We start from the raw sequence: 14779 nt of genomic DNA, 5'->3' as shown, positions 1-14779 counted from the left end.
TCTTATTCTTGACTAAGAATCTCAATTACTCTAGTCATTCCAGCATCCCTACACCTACTAGCCTTATCCTTCACTATAACAGGAACACACTGTTTCTGGACTCTCGCTATCTCATTTTTGAAGGCTTCCCATTTTCCAGTCATCCCTTTACCTGCAAACATCTGCTCCCAGTTAACTTTTGAAAGTTCTTGCCTAATACAGTCAAAATTGGCCTTCCTCCAATTTAGAACGCTAATACTTTTAGATCCGGCTTATCCTTTTCAATCACTATTTTAAGAATCAATAGAATTATGGTCGCTGGCCCAAAAGTGCTCGCCCAATGACACCTCAGTCACTTGCCATGCAATCTTTCCCAAGAGTAGGTCAGGTTTTGCACCTCCTTTAGTCGGTACATCCACATACTGAATCAGAAAATTTTCCTGTACACACTTAAATTCCTCTCCATCTACACCCTTAACACTATGGCAGTCCCAATCTATATGTGGAAAATTGAAATCCCCTACCATAACCACCCTATTATTCTTACAGATAACTGAAATCTCCTGACAAATGTGTTTCTCAATTTCCCGTTGACTACTGGGGGTCTACAATCCCAATGAGATGATCATCCCTTTTTTATTTCTCAGTTCCACCCAAATAACTTCCCTGTGAGTAATCACAGGAATATCCCCCTTAATTACAGCCGTAGTGTTATCCCTCATCAAAAATGTCACTCACCCTCCTCTCTTGCCACCACCACCCACCCACTTTCTATTCTGCCCATACCATCTATACCCTCGAACATTAAACTGCCAGTCCTGTCCATCCCTGAGCCATAATTGCTATGATATCCCAGTACCAGGTCCCTACTTCATCTGACTTACCTGTTGGGCCTCTTGCATTTAAATAAATGCAGTTTAATTTATCAGTCCTATCTCAGTCTCTGCTTTGTTCCTGCCTGCCCTGACTATTTTATTTACTCCTTTCCCCAACTATACCAGTCTCAGACTGATCGCTTTCCTCACTACCTCCCACCTGCGCCACCTTGCTAGTTTAAATCCTCCCAAGCAGTTCTAGCAAATCTCCCCACCAGTACATTAGTCCCCTTCCAATTCAGGTGCAATCAGTCCTTCTTATAAAGGTCGCTTCTACCCCAGAAGAGATTCCAAAAATATGAATCCTTTGCTCCTGCACCAGCTCCCCGCCCCACCAACGATAGAACTAGTCTCTGGACCAGAAAAACCTGGCTGTCAGTGCCACACTCCACTAAGAGTCCATCACCCCCTACATCTTGCAAGTCAATGAACAACAGTTGTATATCAGGTTACAACCCAGACCACCTTGTCTTGCTGCATGGGAGGAGGAGGAGAGAAAGGTAAAGGGACATTAAAAAAACTAGAATGGAAAAAAAAATTAAATTGCCTCTTACCTGTGAAGCTCATATATTTTTGACTATTTGAAGTTTCTTTTGAATCGTAGAATTTCAAAACATCCAACACTGCTTGTGGATTCTTTTTCTGCTCTAATTTGGTGATATTTGATGTCTGTAGTAACCGAGCCCATTGCTCTGGCATGCCCTGGGATGGAGGTGGGGGAAAACAAAAAAGAGACAAAAGAAAAGAATAAATTTAATCCTAAAATCCACTCAGGATTACATGAAACAATTTACAGCAGCAGCAAATTTCATCAGTCTATTATTAATTTTCTTTAAAACCTTTTGGACTCAATATTGTGCTGGACCTCCAACATCAACTCCCAACAAGATTTCACTGCATTGCAATGACTGATGACAAAATTCTGCCCAATTTCCTTGCAATTACCTAAAAGCAGGCATCAGTTAAAAATCCCCACTGAAATATGGACATGTATTAACTCATCACAGATCAGAGACTGAACCAACTGTGGTTCAGTGATTTACTGAATAAGCTCAGATAGGGGCCTTGGGGTAGGCACGGTGGCTCATTGGTTAGCACTGCTGCTCACAGCGCCAGGGGGGGAGGGGGGGGAGGGGGGGTGGGGGGGGAGGGAACCCAGGTTCGATTCCAGCCTCGGGCAACTGTGCAAACTCCACACAGACATTCTCCCTGCATCTGCATGGGTTTCCTTCCACGGTCCAAAGATGTGCAGGTTAGGGTGAATTGGCTATGCTAAATTGCCCATAGTGTTCAGGGATGTGCAGGTTAGGTGCATTAGTCAAAGGAAATATAGAGTCTAGGGAATGAGCCTGGGTGGGTTACTCATTGGAGGGTCGGTGTGGACTTGTTGGGCCAAATGGGCTGTTTCCATACTGTAGGGATTCTGCGATGAAGGTGACCTATCACATAATTCAACCCCTTCACAGTTACAGATTCCAAGCAATGATAACGCATTGCGTGAAGAACTCTGACAACTGTTCTAAATTTTTTTCGCCATTTTCAACACGAGCCTTTTCTGCTGTGTTATTTTATAAAACTAAAATATGCACAGGACTGGTCTTATTAGGATGATGGAGACAGAAAAACTGCAGATGCTGGAATCAAAAGTAGACAGGCAGGAGGCTGAAGAACACAGCACGCCCGGCAGCATCAGGAAGTACAGAAGTTGATGCTTCAGGCATAACCCTTCTTCAGGATCGGGGGTGAGTGTGGGGGGAGTTGCAGATAAAAGGGGACGTGGGAGCAGGGTGGGAGAAGTGGGGATAGGTGAAGACATGTAGAGGGCACTACCTGGTTGGTTAATGGCACAACCAGTTGGTGGCAGGAAACAGTGGAAGCGAGGGGGAAGGGGCAGGGGATGAAGAGGGAGGTTATTTGAAATTGGAGAACTCAATGTTCAGCCCTCTGGGCTGTCTGGTTCCCAGGCGGAAGTTAACATGTTGTTCCGCCAATAGGAGCTGTGATTTGTTTTAGTAATGGAGGAGGCCAAGGATGGTCATGTTGGAATTGAAACAGGTGGCTTCAGTCTCCCGATTGTAGAGAAGACCATATTGGGAGCACCTGATGCAGTAAACTAGAGGAGAGACAGGTGAATCTCTGTCTCACCTGGAAGGACTGTTTGGACCCTGGATGGAGGTGAGAGGGACGATATCAATCAGAGATAATGATGATAAGGGAAAAAGACTCTCATAGGTCAGTGGTAGCGTCCCTATCTCTGAACCAGTAGACATGGGTTCAAGTCCCCACATAGGATAGAATAGTGAAGGTGGCGTTTGGTATGCTTTCCTTTATTGGTCAGAGTATCGAGTACAGGAGTTGGGAGGTCATGTTTCGGCTGTACAGGACATTGGTTAGGCCACTGTTGGAATATTGTGTGCAATTCTGGTCTCCTTCCTATCGGAAAGATGTTGTGAAACTTGAAAGGGTTCAGAAAAGATTTACAAGGATATTGCCAGGATTTGAGCTATAGGGAGAGGCTGAACAGGCTGGGGCTGTTTTCCCTGGAGTGTCGGAGGCCGAGGGGTGACCTTAGAGGTTTTCAAAATTATGGATAGGATAAATAGACAAAGTCTTTTCCCTGGGGTCGGGGAGTCCAGAACCAGAGGGCATAGATTTACGATGAGAGGGGAAAGATATAAAAAAAGACCTACGGGGCAACCTTTTCACACAGAGGGTGGTATATGTACCACCCTCTGTGGTGCACATTGGCACCAACGACATAGGTAGGAAGAGGGGTGGGGAGGTCATTCAAAAGCTCAAGGAGTTAGGCTGGAAGCTAAAAGCTAGGACAGACAGAGTCGTCATCTCTGGGTTGTTGCCGGTGCCACGTGACAGTGAGGCAAAGAATAGGGAGAGAGTGCAGTTGAACACGTGGCTGCAAGGCTGGTGTAGGAGGGAGGGCTTCAGATATTTGGACAATTGGACTGCATTCTGGGGAAGGTGGGACCTGTACAAACAGGACGGGTTGCACCTGAACCAGAAGGGCACCAATATCCTTGGGGGTAGGTTTGCTAGCACTCTTCGGGGGGGTTTAAACTAATTTGGCAGGGGGATGGGATCCGGACTTGTAGTCCAGCAAGTAGGTTAGCTGTTTGTCAGGATGCCCAAGACTGTAGGGGGGCTGTGGAGAAGGTAGCACTGACAGGGACTACTAGCGGACACAGAGATGGGCTCAAGTGCGTATACATCAACGCAAGGAGTATCAGAAATAAGGTGGGTGAACTTAAGGCGTGGATCGGTACCTGGGACTACGATGTTGTGGCCATCACGGAAACGTGGATAGATGTGGGACAGGAATGGCTGTTGGAGGTTCCTGGTTACAGGTGTTTCAGTAAGATTAGGGAGGGTGGGAAAAAAGGAGGGGGGGTGGCATTGCTAATTAGAAATGGTATAACGGCTGCAGAAAGGAAGTTTGAGGGGGATCTGCCTCTGGAGGTAGTATGGGCTGAAGTCAGAAATAGGAAAGGTGCAGTCACCTTGTTGGGTGTTTACTATAGGCCCCCCAATAGCAGCAGAGATGTGTAGAAACAGATTGGGAAACAGATTTTGGAAAGGTGCAGAAGCCACAGGGTCGTAGTCATGGGCGACTTCAACTTCCCAAATATTGATTGGAAGCTCTTTAGATCAAGTAGATTGGATGGGGCGGTGTTTGTGCAGTGTGTCCAGGAAGCTTTTCTAACGCAGTATGTAGATTGTCCAACCAGAGGGGAGGCCATATTGGATTTGGTACTCGGTAATGAACCGGGACAAGTGGTGGGCTTGTTAGTGGGTGAACATTTTGGTGATGGTGACCACAATTCTGTGACTTTCACCTTGGTTATGGAGAGAGATAGGTGCGCACAACAAGGTAGATTTTATAATTGGGGGAAGGGAAATTACGATGCTGTAAGGCAGGATTTGAGGAGCATACGTTGGGAGCATAGGCTGTCAGGGAAGGATGTGGTGGAAATGTGGAACTTTTTCAAAGAGCAGATACGACGTGTCCATGATATGTATGTACCTATCAGGCAGGAAAGAAATGGTCGTGTGAAGGAGCCTTGGTTGACGAGAGAGGTTGAATGTCTGGTAAAGAGGAAGAAGGAGGCTTACATAAGGTTGAGGAAACAGGATTCAGACAGAGCAGTGGAGGGATACAGGATAGCCAGAAGGGACCTGAAGAAAGGGATTAGGAGAGCTAAGAGAGGGCATGAAAAATCGTTGGCGGATAGGATCAAGGATAACCCCAAGGCATTTTATGCGTATGTGAGAAACCAGAGAATGACGAGAACGAGGGTAGGTCCGATCAAGGACAGTAGTGGGAGACTGTGTATTGAGTCGGAAGAGATAGGAGAGGTCTTGAACAAGTACTTCTCTTCAGTATTTACGAACGAGATGGACCGTATTGTAGAAGAGGAGAGTGTGAAATGGACTGGTAAGCTAGAAGAGATACCTGTTAGAAAGGAAGATGTGTTGGACATTTTGAACAACTTGAGGATAGACAAGTCCCCCGGGCCTGACGGGATATATCCTAGGATTATGTGGGAAGCTAAAGAGGAAATTGCAGTACCGTTGGCAATGATCTTCTCGTCTTCACTTGCAAAGGGGGTGGTACCAGGGGACTGGAGAGTAGCGAATGTTGTGCCCCTGTTCAAAAAAGGGAATAGGGATAACCCCGGGAATTACAGGCCTGTTAGTCTTACTTCTGTGGTAGGCAAAGTAATGGAAAGGGTACTGAGGGATAGGATTTATGAGTATCTGGAAAGACACTGCTTGATTAGGGACAGCCAGCACGGATTTGTGAAGGGTAGGTCTTGCCTTACAAGTCTTATTGAATTCTTCGAGGAGGTGACCAAGCATGTGGATGAGGGAAGAGCAGTGGATGTAGTGTACATGGATTTTAGTAAGGCATTTGATAAGGTTCCCCATGGTAGGCTTATGCGGAAAGTCAGGAGGCATGGGATAGAGGGAAATTTGGCCAATTGGATAGAAAACTGGCTAACCGGTCGAAGGCAGAGAGTGGTGGTAGATGGTAAATACTCAGCCTGGAGCCCAGTTACAAGTGGAGTTCCGCAGGGATCAGTTCTGGGTCCTCTGCTGTTTGTAATTTTTATTAATGACTTAGATGAGGGAGTCGAAGGGTGGGTCAGTAAATTTGCAGATGATACGAAGATAGGTGGAGTTGTGGACAGTGAGGAGGGCTGTTGTCGACTGCAGAGGGACTTAGATATGATGCAGAGCTGGGCTGAGGAGTGGCAGATGGAGTTCAACCCTGCCAAGTGTGAGGTTGTCCATTTTGGAAGAACAAATAAGAATGCGGAATACAGGGTTAATGGTAGGGTTCTTAATCAGTTGGAGGAACAGAGGGATCTTGGGGTCTATGTACATAGATCTTTGAAGGTTGCCACTCAGGTGGATAGAGTTTGTAAGAAGGCCTATGGAGTATTATCGTTCATTAGCAGAGGGATTGAATTCAAGAGTCGTGAAGTGATGTTGCAGCTGTACAGGACTTTGGTTAGGCCACAGTTGGAGTACTGTGTGCAGTTCTGGTCGCCTCACTATAGGAAAGATGTGGAAGCTTTGGAGAGGGTGCAGAGAAGATTTACCAGGATGTTGCCTGGAATGGAGAGGAAGTCGTACGAGGATAGGTTGAGAGTTCTCGGTCTTTTCTCGTTGGAACGGCGAAGGATGAGAGGTGACTTGATAGAGGTTTATAAGATGATCAGAGGAATAGATAGAGTAGACAGTCAGAAACTTTTTCCCCGGGTACAACAGAGTGTTACAAGGGGACATAAATTTAAGGTGAAGGGTGGAAGGTATAGGGGAGATGTCAGGGGTGGGTTCTTTACCCAGAGAGTGGTGGGGGCATGGAATGCGCTGCCCGTGGGAGTGGTGGAGTTGGAATCATTGGCGACCTTTAAGCGGCATTTGGATAGGTACATGGATGGGTACTTAATCTAGGTTAGAAGTTCGGCACAACATCGTGGGCCGAAGGGCCTATTCTGTGCTGTATTGTTCTATGTTCTATGTTCTATGTATGGAATGAGCTGCCAGAGGAGGTGGTGGAGGTTGGTACAATTGCAACATTTAAGAGGCATTTGGATTGGTATATGAATAGGAATGGTTTGGAGGGATATGGGCCGGGTGCTGGCAGGTGGGACTAGATTGGGTTGGGATTTCTAGTTGGCATGGACAAGTTGGACCGAAGGGTCTGTTTCCATGCTGCAAATCTCTATGACTCTATATCCTGGTCATGTGCCTTAACAGTTTGCTTAAAGTAACTACAATGATCAGCAAGTTTTGAACAGGTTGGGGCTCTTTTCTCTCAGGAAAAAAAAAATAGGCTGAGGAATGACCTGATACAACCTTTAAAATTTTAAAAGGAGTAAGCCATTTAGTATCCAAAGCCTGTTTGGTCATTCATTGAGACAATAAAGAATCTGCTCCCTTACTCTTATATATCCACCTTTGCCCTTGGTGTCTTTAGTTCATAGAAAATGTCAATTACCATTTAAATTTAGCAACTTTTGATTTGCTTTATTATTATCACATGTACCAAGATACAGTGGAAAATATTGGTTTGGATGCTAAGCAGGCCAATCATGCTTTACCTAAGTACATCAGGGTAATAGAACTGAACGCAGAATATAGTGTTCCAGCTAAAGAGAAGGTGCAGAGAAAAATCAACTTTAAGAGACGGTTGTTCATTAATTTGATTACAGCCATGAAAAAGCTGTTCTTAAATCTGTTTTCAAACTTTTATATCTTCTGCCCGATGGGAGAGAGAGTGGAAGAGAGTATAACCGAAATAGGAGGGGGCTTTGATTATATTGGCTGCATTCCCAAGGCAGCAGGAAGTGTAGGAGGAGTGGGTGGAAGGAAGGCTGGCTTGCGTGATGGCCTGGGCTGCGTTCACAGTTCTCAGTAATTGGCCTAATATCAATTAAGCCCTTCCCGAAGAAGGGCTCATGCCCAAAAAGCCGATTCTCCTGCTCCTTGGATGCTGCCTGACCTGCTGCGCTTTCCCAGCAACACATTTTCAGCTCTGATCTCCAGCATCTGCAGTCCTCACTTTCTCCTAGTATCAATTAACACTTGTGGAAAACTTGCAAACTTCTACCAAAAAGTGTGTCTCGAAATGTTTCCTAATTTCAGTCTTGAAAAATTTGACCAATTGCTTGACACCCAGTCCCAGACACTCTGATCAATGAAAATAGTTCCTGTCTGCCATATCTGTCCCTCTTAACAGCTTCAAAATTAAAACATTTTTAAAAATTAATTCAAATGATGTGGGCTTCACTGGTAGGCCATCCCATTGCCAACTGTCCTTGGCGACACAGTGGTAAACTGCCACAGCCCATGGGGTGTAGGGACACATGCAGTGTTGTTTTGCATGGAATTCCACGATGTTGAACTGACAAAATCACACCATAATCCTCTAAATTCCACAAGTGTAGGTAACTTTTCCTCACAGTTTAAGACTTACACTGTGGTAAGATATCACTGTGGTAAATTGTACAATAGTTCCTCTGAAAGATCAATGTTATCTTTTCCACACATAGCTGAAGCATGGTTTCTAATTCCTAGTATTCCAGCCCTCTCCATACAAATGCCATCTTTCAATTAACTTTTGTTATTTTCCATACCTTTACATCACATTCTACTCATCCATACAATATACCTCCCACTTCCCACCCAAAGTCTCTTAAGCCATCACAATTTTTACCAAGGAAACACTGGTCCAGATCTGAATAACTGAAAACCAACACATCCTCAAAGAAATGTGTTGAAACCACTTGGAAATCCCAAAGCACTGACTTCCAGAAAATGTGAATTGTATTAAAATCATGCTCAAAGGCAGGGCAACTATACAACTAACATCCACATACCTCACAACCACCTCTGAAACAGGCCAAGCCAGGCCACCCTATCCTGCTGTCAACTTATCCAATTATCCACCCACATTCATTCACTAACACAGAGCTATTTAAATTATCCAAAGCTTTTTGAGTGTGTTAGTGCAGTGATTGAAACCAGGTGGATCTGATTGAATATGAAATCCTTGATTGGGGTTGTTAACCTGGACCAAATCAGGGAGCCCTGGCACACCAATTAAAAAAGGGGTTACTGTGTCTCACACCTGCACACACACACACCATGCGTGCTGGGGAAAAAATAAGCACGACCGCAGTTAGGTGGCAGTGTGGGGAGGTTAAAAAAAATAAATAAACAGGAGTGTCACTGGCCACTCGGGTGTTAAAAAAAAAATGGGTGAGAATGGCATTGCTTGTCACTGGCCACTCAGATGTTTCCTTTCTTCCTGGTGGTGGGGGAAAAAAAATACGTAAACAAGGGGTGATGGGGAAAAATAAGCACTACTGCAGTCAGGCAGTAGTGCAGGGGTAAGGGGCAAAAGAAAAAATATATAAACAAGGGTGGGTAGTTCTGTGGTGCAGAACTGAGAGAGCTGGGTTCAAGTCCCACCTGCTCCAGAGCTATGTAATAGCATCTTCGAACAGGTTGATTAGAAGAATAAGTTAAGTTAAATTAAAGAAACTTTAATTGAATCCCCTCATTCAAGGACTGACTCAGAGCTGGCTGGCCACAGCCTGTGTACTGTGCACATGTAAATAAAGGATGACTTGTTGACAGGATACCAGCCTCTGTGCAGTTATTTTAGTCAACTGAACGAAGGCTTACCAGAACATGGAAGCCAGGGCTGTAAAAATAGCCATGATTTGTCTTCCCTGACCCCCATTATGAAGAAGAATACAGCCCACATTTCTGAAGAGGCTGGATTGAAAGTCCCAGAAATGCAAAGCCTGGTCGTAGTACCTGGGGAGATTAATGTGATCAACTCTGGAAGTGTAAAATATTGAAAGAAACTGTGGCCACAATGATGGTTTGCACATGCTGCTTTCTGACCTGGAGTTGTATGTGCTACCATTTTCACCACATGGTCTATAAACCCAAATCCCTCTCACACCTCACGTCATGCTCACTTTCTTAGTCCGTCCCACAATTTGCAGGTGGCTCAGTTAATAATCCAGAGGCTATAATCCTCCAGGCCCAGTTCCTCAGTATAGATCCTTGTTCATGATGTTCTCCAAAAACACACACCCAGCAACCCTCTACTGAATCAGTATCTTGTCACAAGGTGTCACTGAGGTATGGAGCACTGGTGAGATATTTTGCACTCTCTCTTACAAGGTGGAGGATCTCCAACTCTCACTCCAGCTCATAATGTCTGAGTACTGAGGCATTTGGGGGCCCTCATGAATGAATAACAAAAAAAAAACTAGCATTGAAGATAGACAACTGTAAAAGGACAGGAAATGGACCATTGGCCGTCACTTCACAAAAGGATGAAGTAAAGAAATGGAGAGTTCTTGCTAAATCTATACTAGGCACTAGTCAGAGCACACCTGAAATATAACAGTTTTGGTCCTGTCATTGAGGGAACGGTATATTGATATTGGAGGCAGTCCAGAGAAGTTTTACCTGATACCTGACATGGAGGGATTTTCTTATGAGGACAGGTTGAACAGGTTGGGTTCATACTCACTTCAGTTTAGGAGAATGAGAGGCAACCTTTTTCAAACACAAAATTCTTAGGGGGCTTGACAGAGTTAAAGTGGAGAAGTGGTTTTCCCATTTGGGAGAACGTAGGACCAGAGGGCATAAAATTCAAAGCATCATCCAGTTAGGACAGAGTTGAGGAGGAGCTTCTTCTGAGAGGGTGGAGAATTCTTCACCACAGAGGCGTCAGAGGCTGTGTCATTAATTAAAAGCAAAGCTGAGATAGACAGATTTTTAATCAGGAAGTGTCATGGGGATAAGGCAGGAAAGTGGAGGTGAAGATTATCAAATCTGCCATGATCTCATCAAATGGTCTACTTCTGCTCCCACAGCGTGTGGTCTTATGATACTCACTCAGGATAAGTACTGCTGCCCGCAGGCATCCATTTGGCTGCAGTCCAAACACAGAGGCTGCTCTGTCTTGGTCTTCATAACATACCCACTTACTTTGATTCATTTTTCTTTTTCTACTTTGTAGAAACGAGCTACCACGTTAAGTAGTTGTGACAGAAGTACAATTCATTTCAGGGGAAACTAAATAGGTACAAAACGGAGGCTGTGTGTTGCCATGCATAGCTGCTCTTTCTCAGAGCCAGAAACTCTGGGTTCAAATTCTAATCCAGAATGTGATCAAAGTGAAAGCTGCCTCCTCTCAGAAGACCATAGGCTATTCTCTTGTTAGAGAGAGAACTGGTGGTGAGTCTGACCTGAGACTCAAACAAGGCTGAGAAGGCTGAGTCTGCCAGGTGACCTCAGCCATGTGGGAATTGATCCTACTGTTAGTCATACAGCATGGAAACAGACCCTTCAGCCCAACTTGTCCATGTTGACCAGTTTTCCTAAACTGAAACAGTCCCATTTGTCTGCATTGTTGCTGTCACTTTGCATTGCAAAGCAGCATGCAGCCAACTGAGCTAACCAACCCCCAGAATGCCAGTTCATAATATGGCCACACAAACTGGTTATCAACTTGTAAACATCCAATACGCAAAAATGAGTCACCTGGCCAACCATACTCGACGAGGACTGGCTCAACTCAGTACAACCTCTGGCAACTGGCCAGTAAATTGTTTCAGGAGAAACGAGCTGTAGAAACAGATGGAAGAAAAAGCTTTGCCTGTCTCGTACTCTACTAGGTTGAGACGAGTCAAGAGAAAGCAGATAAACATATTATGGAGAAAGGAATAGAAGAATAAATTGATTAGGTAAGATTAAGTAAAGGGGACACAGTTCACATGGAGCACAAATCCAACATGGACTTATCCAATACGATCAAGTTTACGTTACTTATTATCTACAAATTAAACTTCACATTACGACACTGAAATTTTGGGTGTTTCTTCCCTTACCACCATCCATTATAAAGTGTACAATTACTTACTGTGAACTCCCCTGTGACAGCATCGAATCCAACATGTATTGTGTGCTCGAAATCAGAGGGCAGTGAGATTTCTGGTCGTTCCCGTTCTTTTTTCCTGTTGGCTGTCAGCAGAGAGATTATTTGTGAATGATATGAACAGCGGCAGGGGAAACATCTTAAATGGAAAAAATCATCAAAAACTGGACAGGCTTTTAATGTAAAAGGGGCAGAGTCAGAAATGCAACCTCCAAAACAGTGAGCAATAAAAGAATGAGAGCAACATAACAGAAAAGTGCAGCAATTTATATACTGCACTACAGAGGAAAGCGAGCAGGCATCAAAGTTTTATGATCACTGCAGTTAACTGGACAGCAACAGAAATTAAATTAATCATGACAAGAGTCATGACTCATGATGTTTAAGCCCTCTTAAAATGCACTCACTCAATTACACCACTGTCACGTAAACAGCTTCAGCAATTTTCTCTGATGGTATAATGGCTCCCCACCCCCGACATAGCTTTTGAAAAATTGGAGAATGTAAATTCCGGACAAATAAAAGCGCATGGTTCTATTAACTGTATAGTGTTCACCTAGTGTTAATGAACTTTCAATCTTTGAAGTTTGGGCTTACCACTTTCCCACAAATGGCTGGGGTTGCATGAGGATCATACCCTTACAACTGCAGGCCAACAATCTCCCACACCTGATACCTTTGTGGTCATCGTCCCTCCTCCCAATATTATCCTTACAGTACTGGAGAGAAAGCAGGTAGAACACAACAGGCAAAGCCCAGAACTCTTAGCAATGGTGAAAATCTTCTGTTCAAATGATTAGGTTCAAACAGAGGCCTTTTGCTGATGCTTAGAAAGCTGGACAAACTTCAGCATCATCAAGGTCTTCCCAAAGGAGAGAATATTCAAAAATTCAAGGGAGAAATACAAGAAGCAATAAAATAAGAACATAAAGCAATGAAAAGAGGGACAGGAGTAAAATGATCCAAATGCCATCTATTGCAGTTCATCACAAACTCAGCTTGATGCTCAACTGTGATGATGTTTTTGTTCAACAATCCCTGAGGACTGGGCTCTTGATTGGACAACTCACACTTGGGATTTGCCGGTTCAGTTCCGGCTGTAAACGCTATGCAACTCTGTTTACTATACTTCATGAGCGTCCTTTATATCTCTCTCACACCCAGAATCAGACAATTGTACAGCACAGCACACAACTGGCTTTCCAGGCCTGTGATGGCAAATTACCAAATAGTCAACTGTTTATCTTTTAGAAGCCTTTTATGAATTGTGCTTCCATCATCATTTCTGGTTGGGCTTTCCATGTGTTCAGAATCCATTTAGTTCATTCATAAATCTTCAATTTGTACCCACTAGCTACTGACTCAGTACCAATGGATGGGCACGAGGGAAGGAATGCAGCAGTTCTAACAGATCAACGACCATATACAGATGTGATCTCTGCAACCGGGGACCTGCACTCCAGCATTGGTCTGTTCAGTCACAAACGATGTTGCTTCAGGAAAGCAGAAAGCCAGAACAATGAGGATGCAACCCATGGTCAGCCATGGCCGAGAGGAGCCTCATTAATGGACAGAACATCATCAAATTTATTTAGTCAAAACTCTGAACAGTTTATATGCCTTAACTTGGATTACTCTTCACCTTTCCTGCTGAATATCCTTACCGCTGATAATTAATGTTTTTTCACTCCTGGTGACATGGATTTTAATAATTATTGACTAGAGGGTACAGAAAGTGGAGGGGAACGGGGAGACAGGAAGGGGAGTGGGAAAGAGAGTTGGTGATGGGGAGGAGGCAGGGAGGTGAGGGAGAGGAAGGAGGATTGAGGAAAAGGAAGTGGGGAGGAGGGAAAGAGGAGAAGGGGAAACTGGGAGGGGGGGGGGGGAAGAGGAAAGGAGGAGGAGTAAAAAAGCAAGAGAGTGAATGAAAAAGAAAAAAGGTGTCAAAAAGGTGCAGAGACAGTAAGCATGTAATTGTGAATATAGCCATCAAGTGAGAAAAAAAGGGTAAAGGAGCAAATATGAAGAACACAAGAGGAAAACATTAGGCAAATGTAAAGGGAAAATAAAGTGCATTTATACAGCACAAATATTTCAAGGTACCTCTCCATACAATGTACTGCTTTCAAGTCATTGTATAAACTTGGCAGGATAGTAGTTATTTAACACAGCAAGACCCCACAATAAGCAGTTAGGCTCATTAAACTGTTTTGATGATTTTGTTTGCAAAAGGATTACAGCGTGGACGATGGGAGAACCTCCTGCTATTAGAACATAGAACAGTACGGCACAAAACAGGCCCTTCAGTCCACGATGTTGTGCTGACCGTTGATCCTCATGTGAGGAAAACCTAATGTTCGAATCCTCAAATTTCTGTGACCAAATGCCTGTCCAGCAGTCTCTTAAATATCCCCAATGACCTCGCTTCCACAACTGCTGCTGGCAACGCATTCCATGCTCTCACAACTCTCTGTGTAAAGAACCTGCCTCTGACATCCCCTCTATACTTTCCGTCAAACAGCTTAAAACTATGTCCCCTCGTGTTAACAATTTCTGCCCTGGGAAAATGTCTCTGGCTATCAACTCTATCTATGCCTCTCATTATCCTGTACACCTCAATTAGGTCCCCTCTCTTCCTTCTTTTTTCCAATGATAAAAGTCCGAGCTCAGTCAACCTCTCTTCGTAAGATAAGCCCTCCATTCCAGGCAGCATCCTGGTAAACCTCCTCTGAAACCTCTCCAAAGCATCCACATCTTTCCTATGCTGTGAAGGACGATTGGAATGTTCAACATCCAACTGAGCTGTACGATCAGGCTGACCTAATGCAACCTCTCATCGAAAGCTAAATGCTCTGACCTTGTGCATCTTCTCAATACTGCAATTGACACAGTGCTACTGTCTACATCTGGAGCAAGGGTCAAACCTCCACATTCT

The 14779-nt window shown here is 44.3% G+C and overlaps 1 protein-coding gene and 1 long non-coding RNA gene across 6 annotated transcripts in view; one reads left to right on the top strand and one right to left on the bottom strand.

Annotated features, from left to right (window-relative positions):
- LOC148149847 (uncharacterized) overlaps positions 1-13440 on the top strand; it is a 50179-nt gene extending 36739 nt beyond the window's left edge. Inside the window, exon 3 of the long non-coding RNA XR_015757495.1 lies at positions 13199-13440. This is a non-coding gene — a long non-coding RNA (uncharacterized LOC148149847). The remainder of the gene's footprint in view (positions 1-13198) is intronic.
- The window catches only part of pak1 (p21 protein (Cdc42/Rac)-activated kinase 1), a 236992-nt gene that overhangs the window by 46882 nt on the left and 175331 nt on the right, over positions 1-14779 (bottom strand). For all 5 annotated transcript variants that reach the window (XM_087988411.1, XM_087988413.1, XM_087988412.1 and 2 more), the window contains 2 exons: positions 11830-11930; positions 1409-1556 (listed from right to left, as the gene is read on the bottom strand). In XM_087988411.1, coding sequence (XP_087844537.1) covers positions 1409-1556; positions 11830-11930 — 249 coding nt within the window. The remainder of the gene's footprint in view (positions 1-1408; positions 1557-11829; positions 11931-14779) is intronic.

Source organism: Chiloscyllium plagiosum, unplaced genomic scaffold, assembly GCF_037043375.1.
Source record: "Chiloscyllium plagiosum isolate Xiang-an unplaced genomic scaffold, Cpla_swu_hap1 HiC_scaffold_6, whole genome shotgun sequence".
NCBI lineage: Eukaryota > Metazoa > Chordata > Chondrichthyes > Orectolobiformes > Hemiscylliidae > Chiloscyllium > Chiloscyllium plagiosum.
This window is presented reverse-complemented; position numbering and strand designations above follow the sequence as displayed.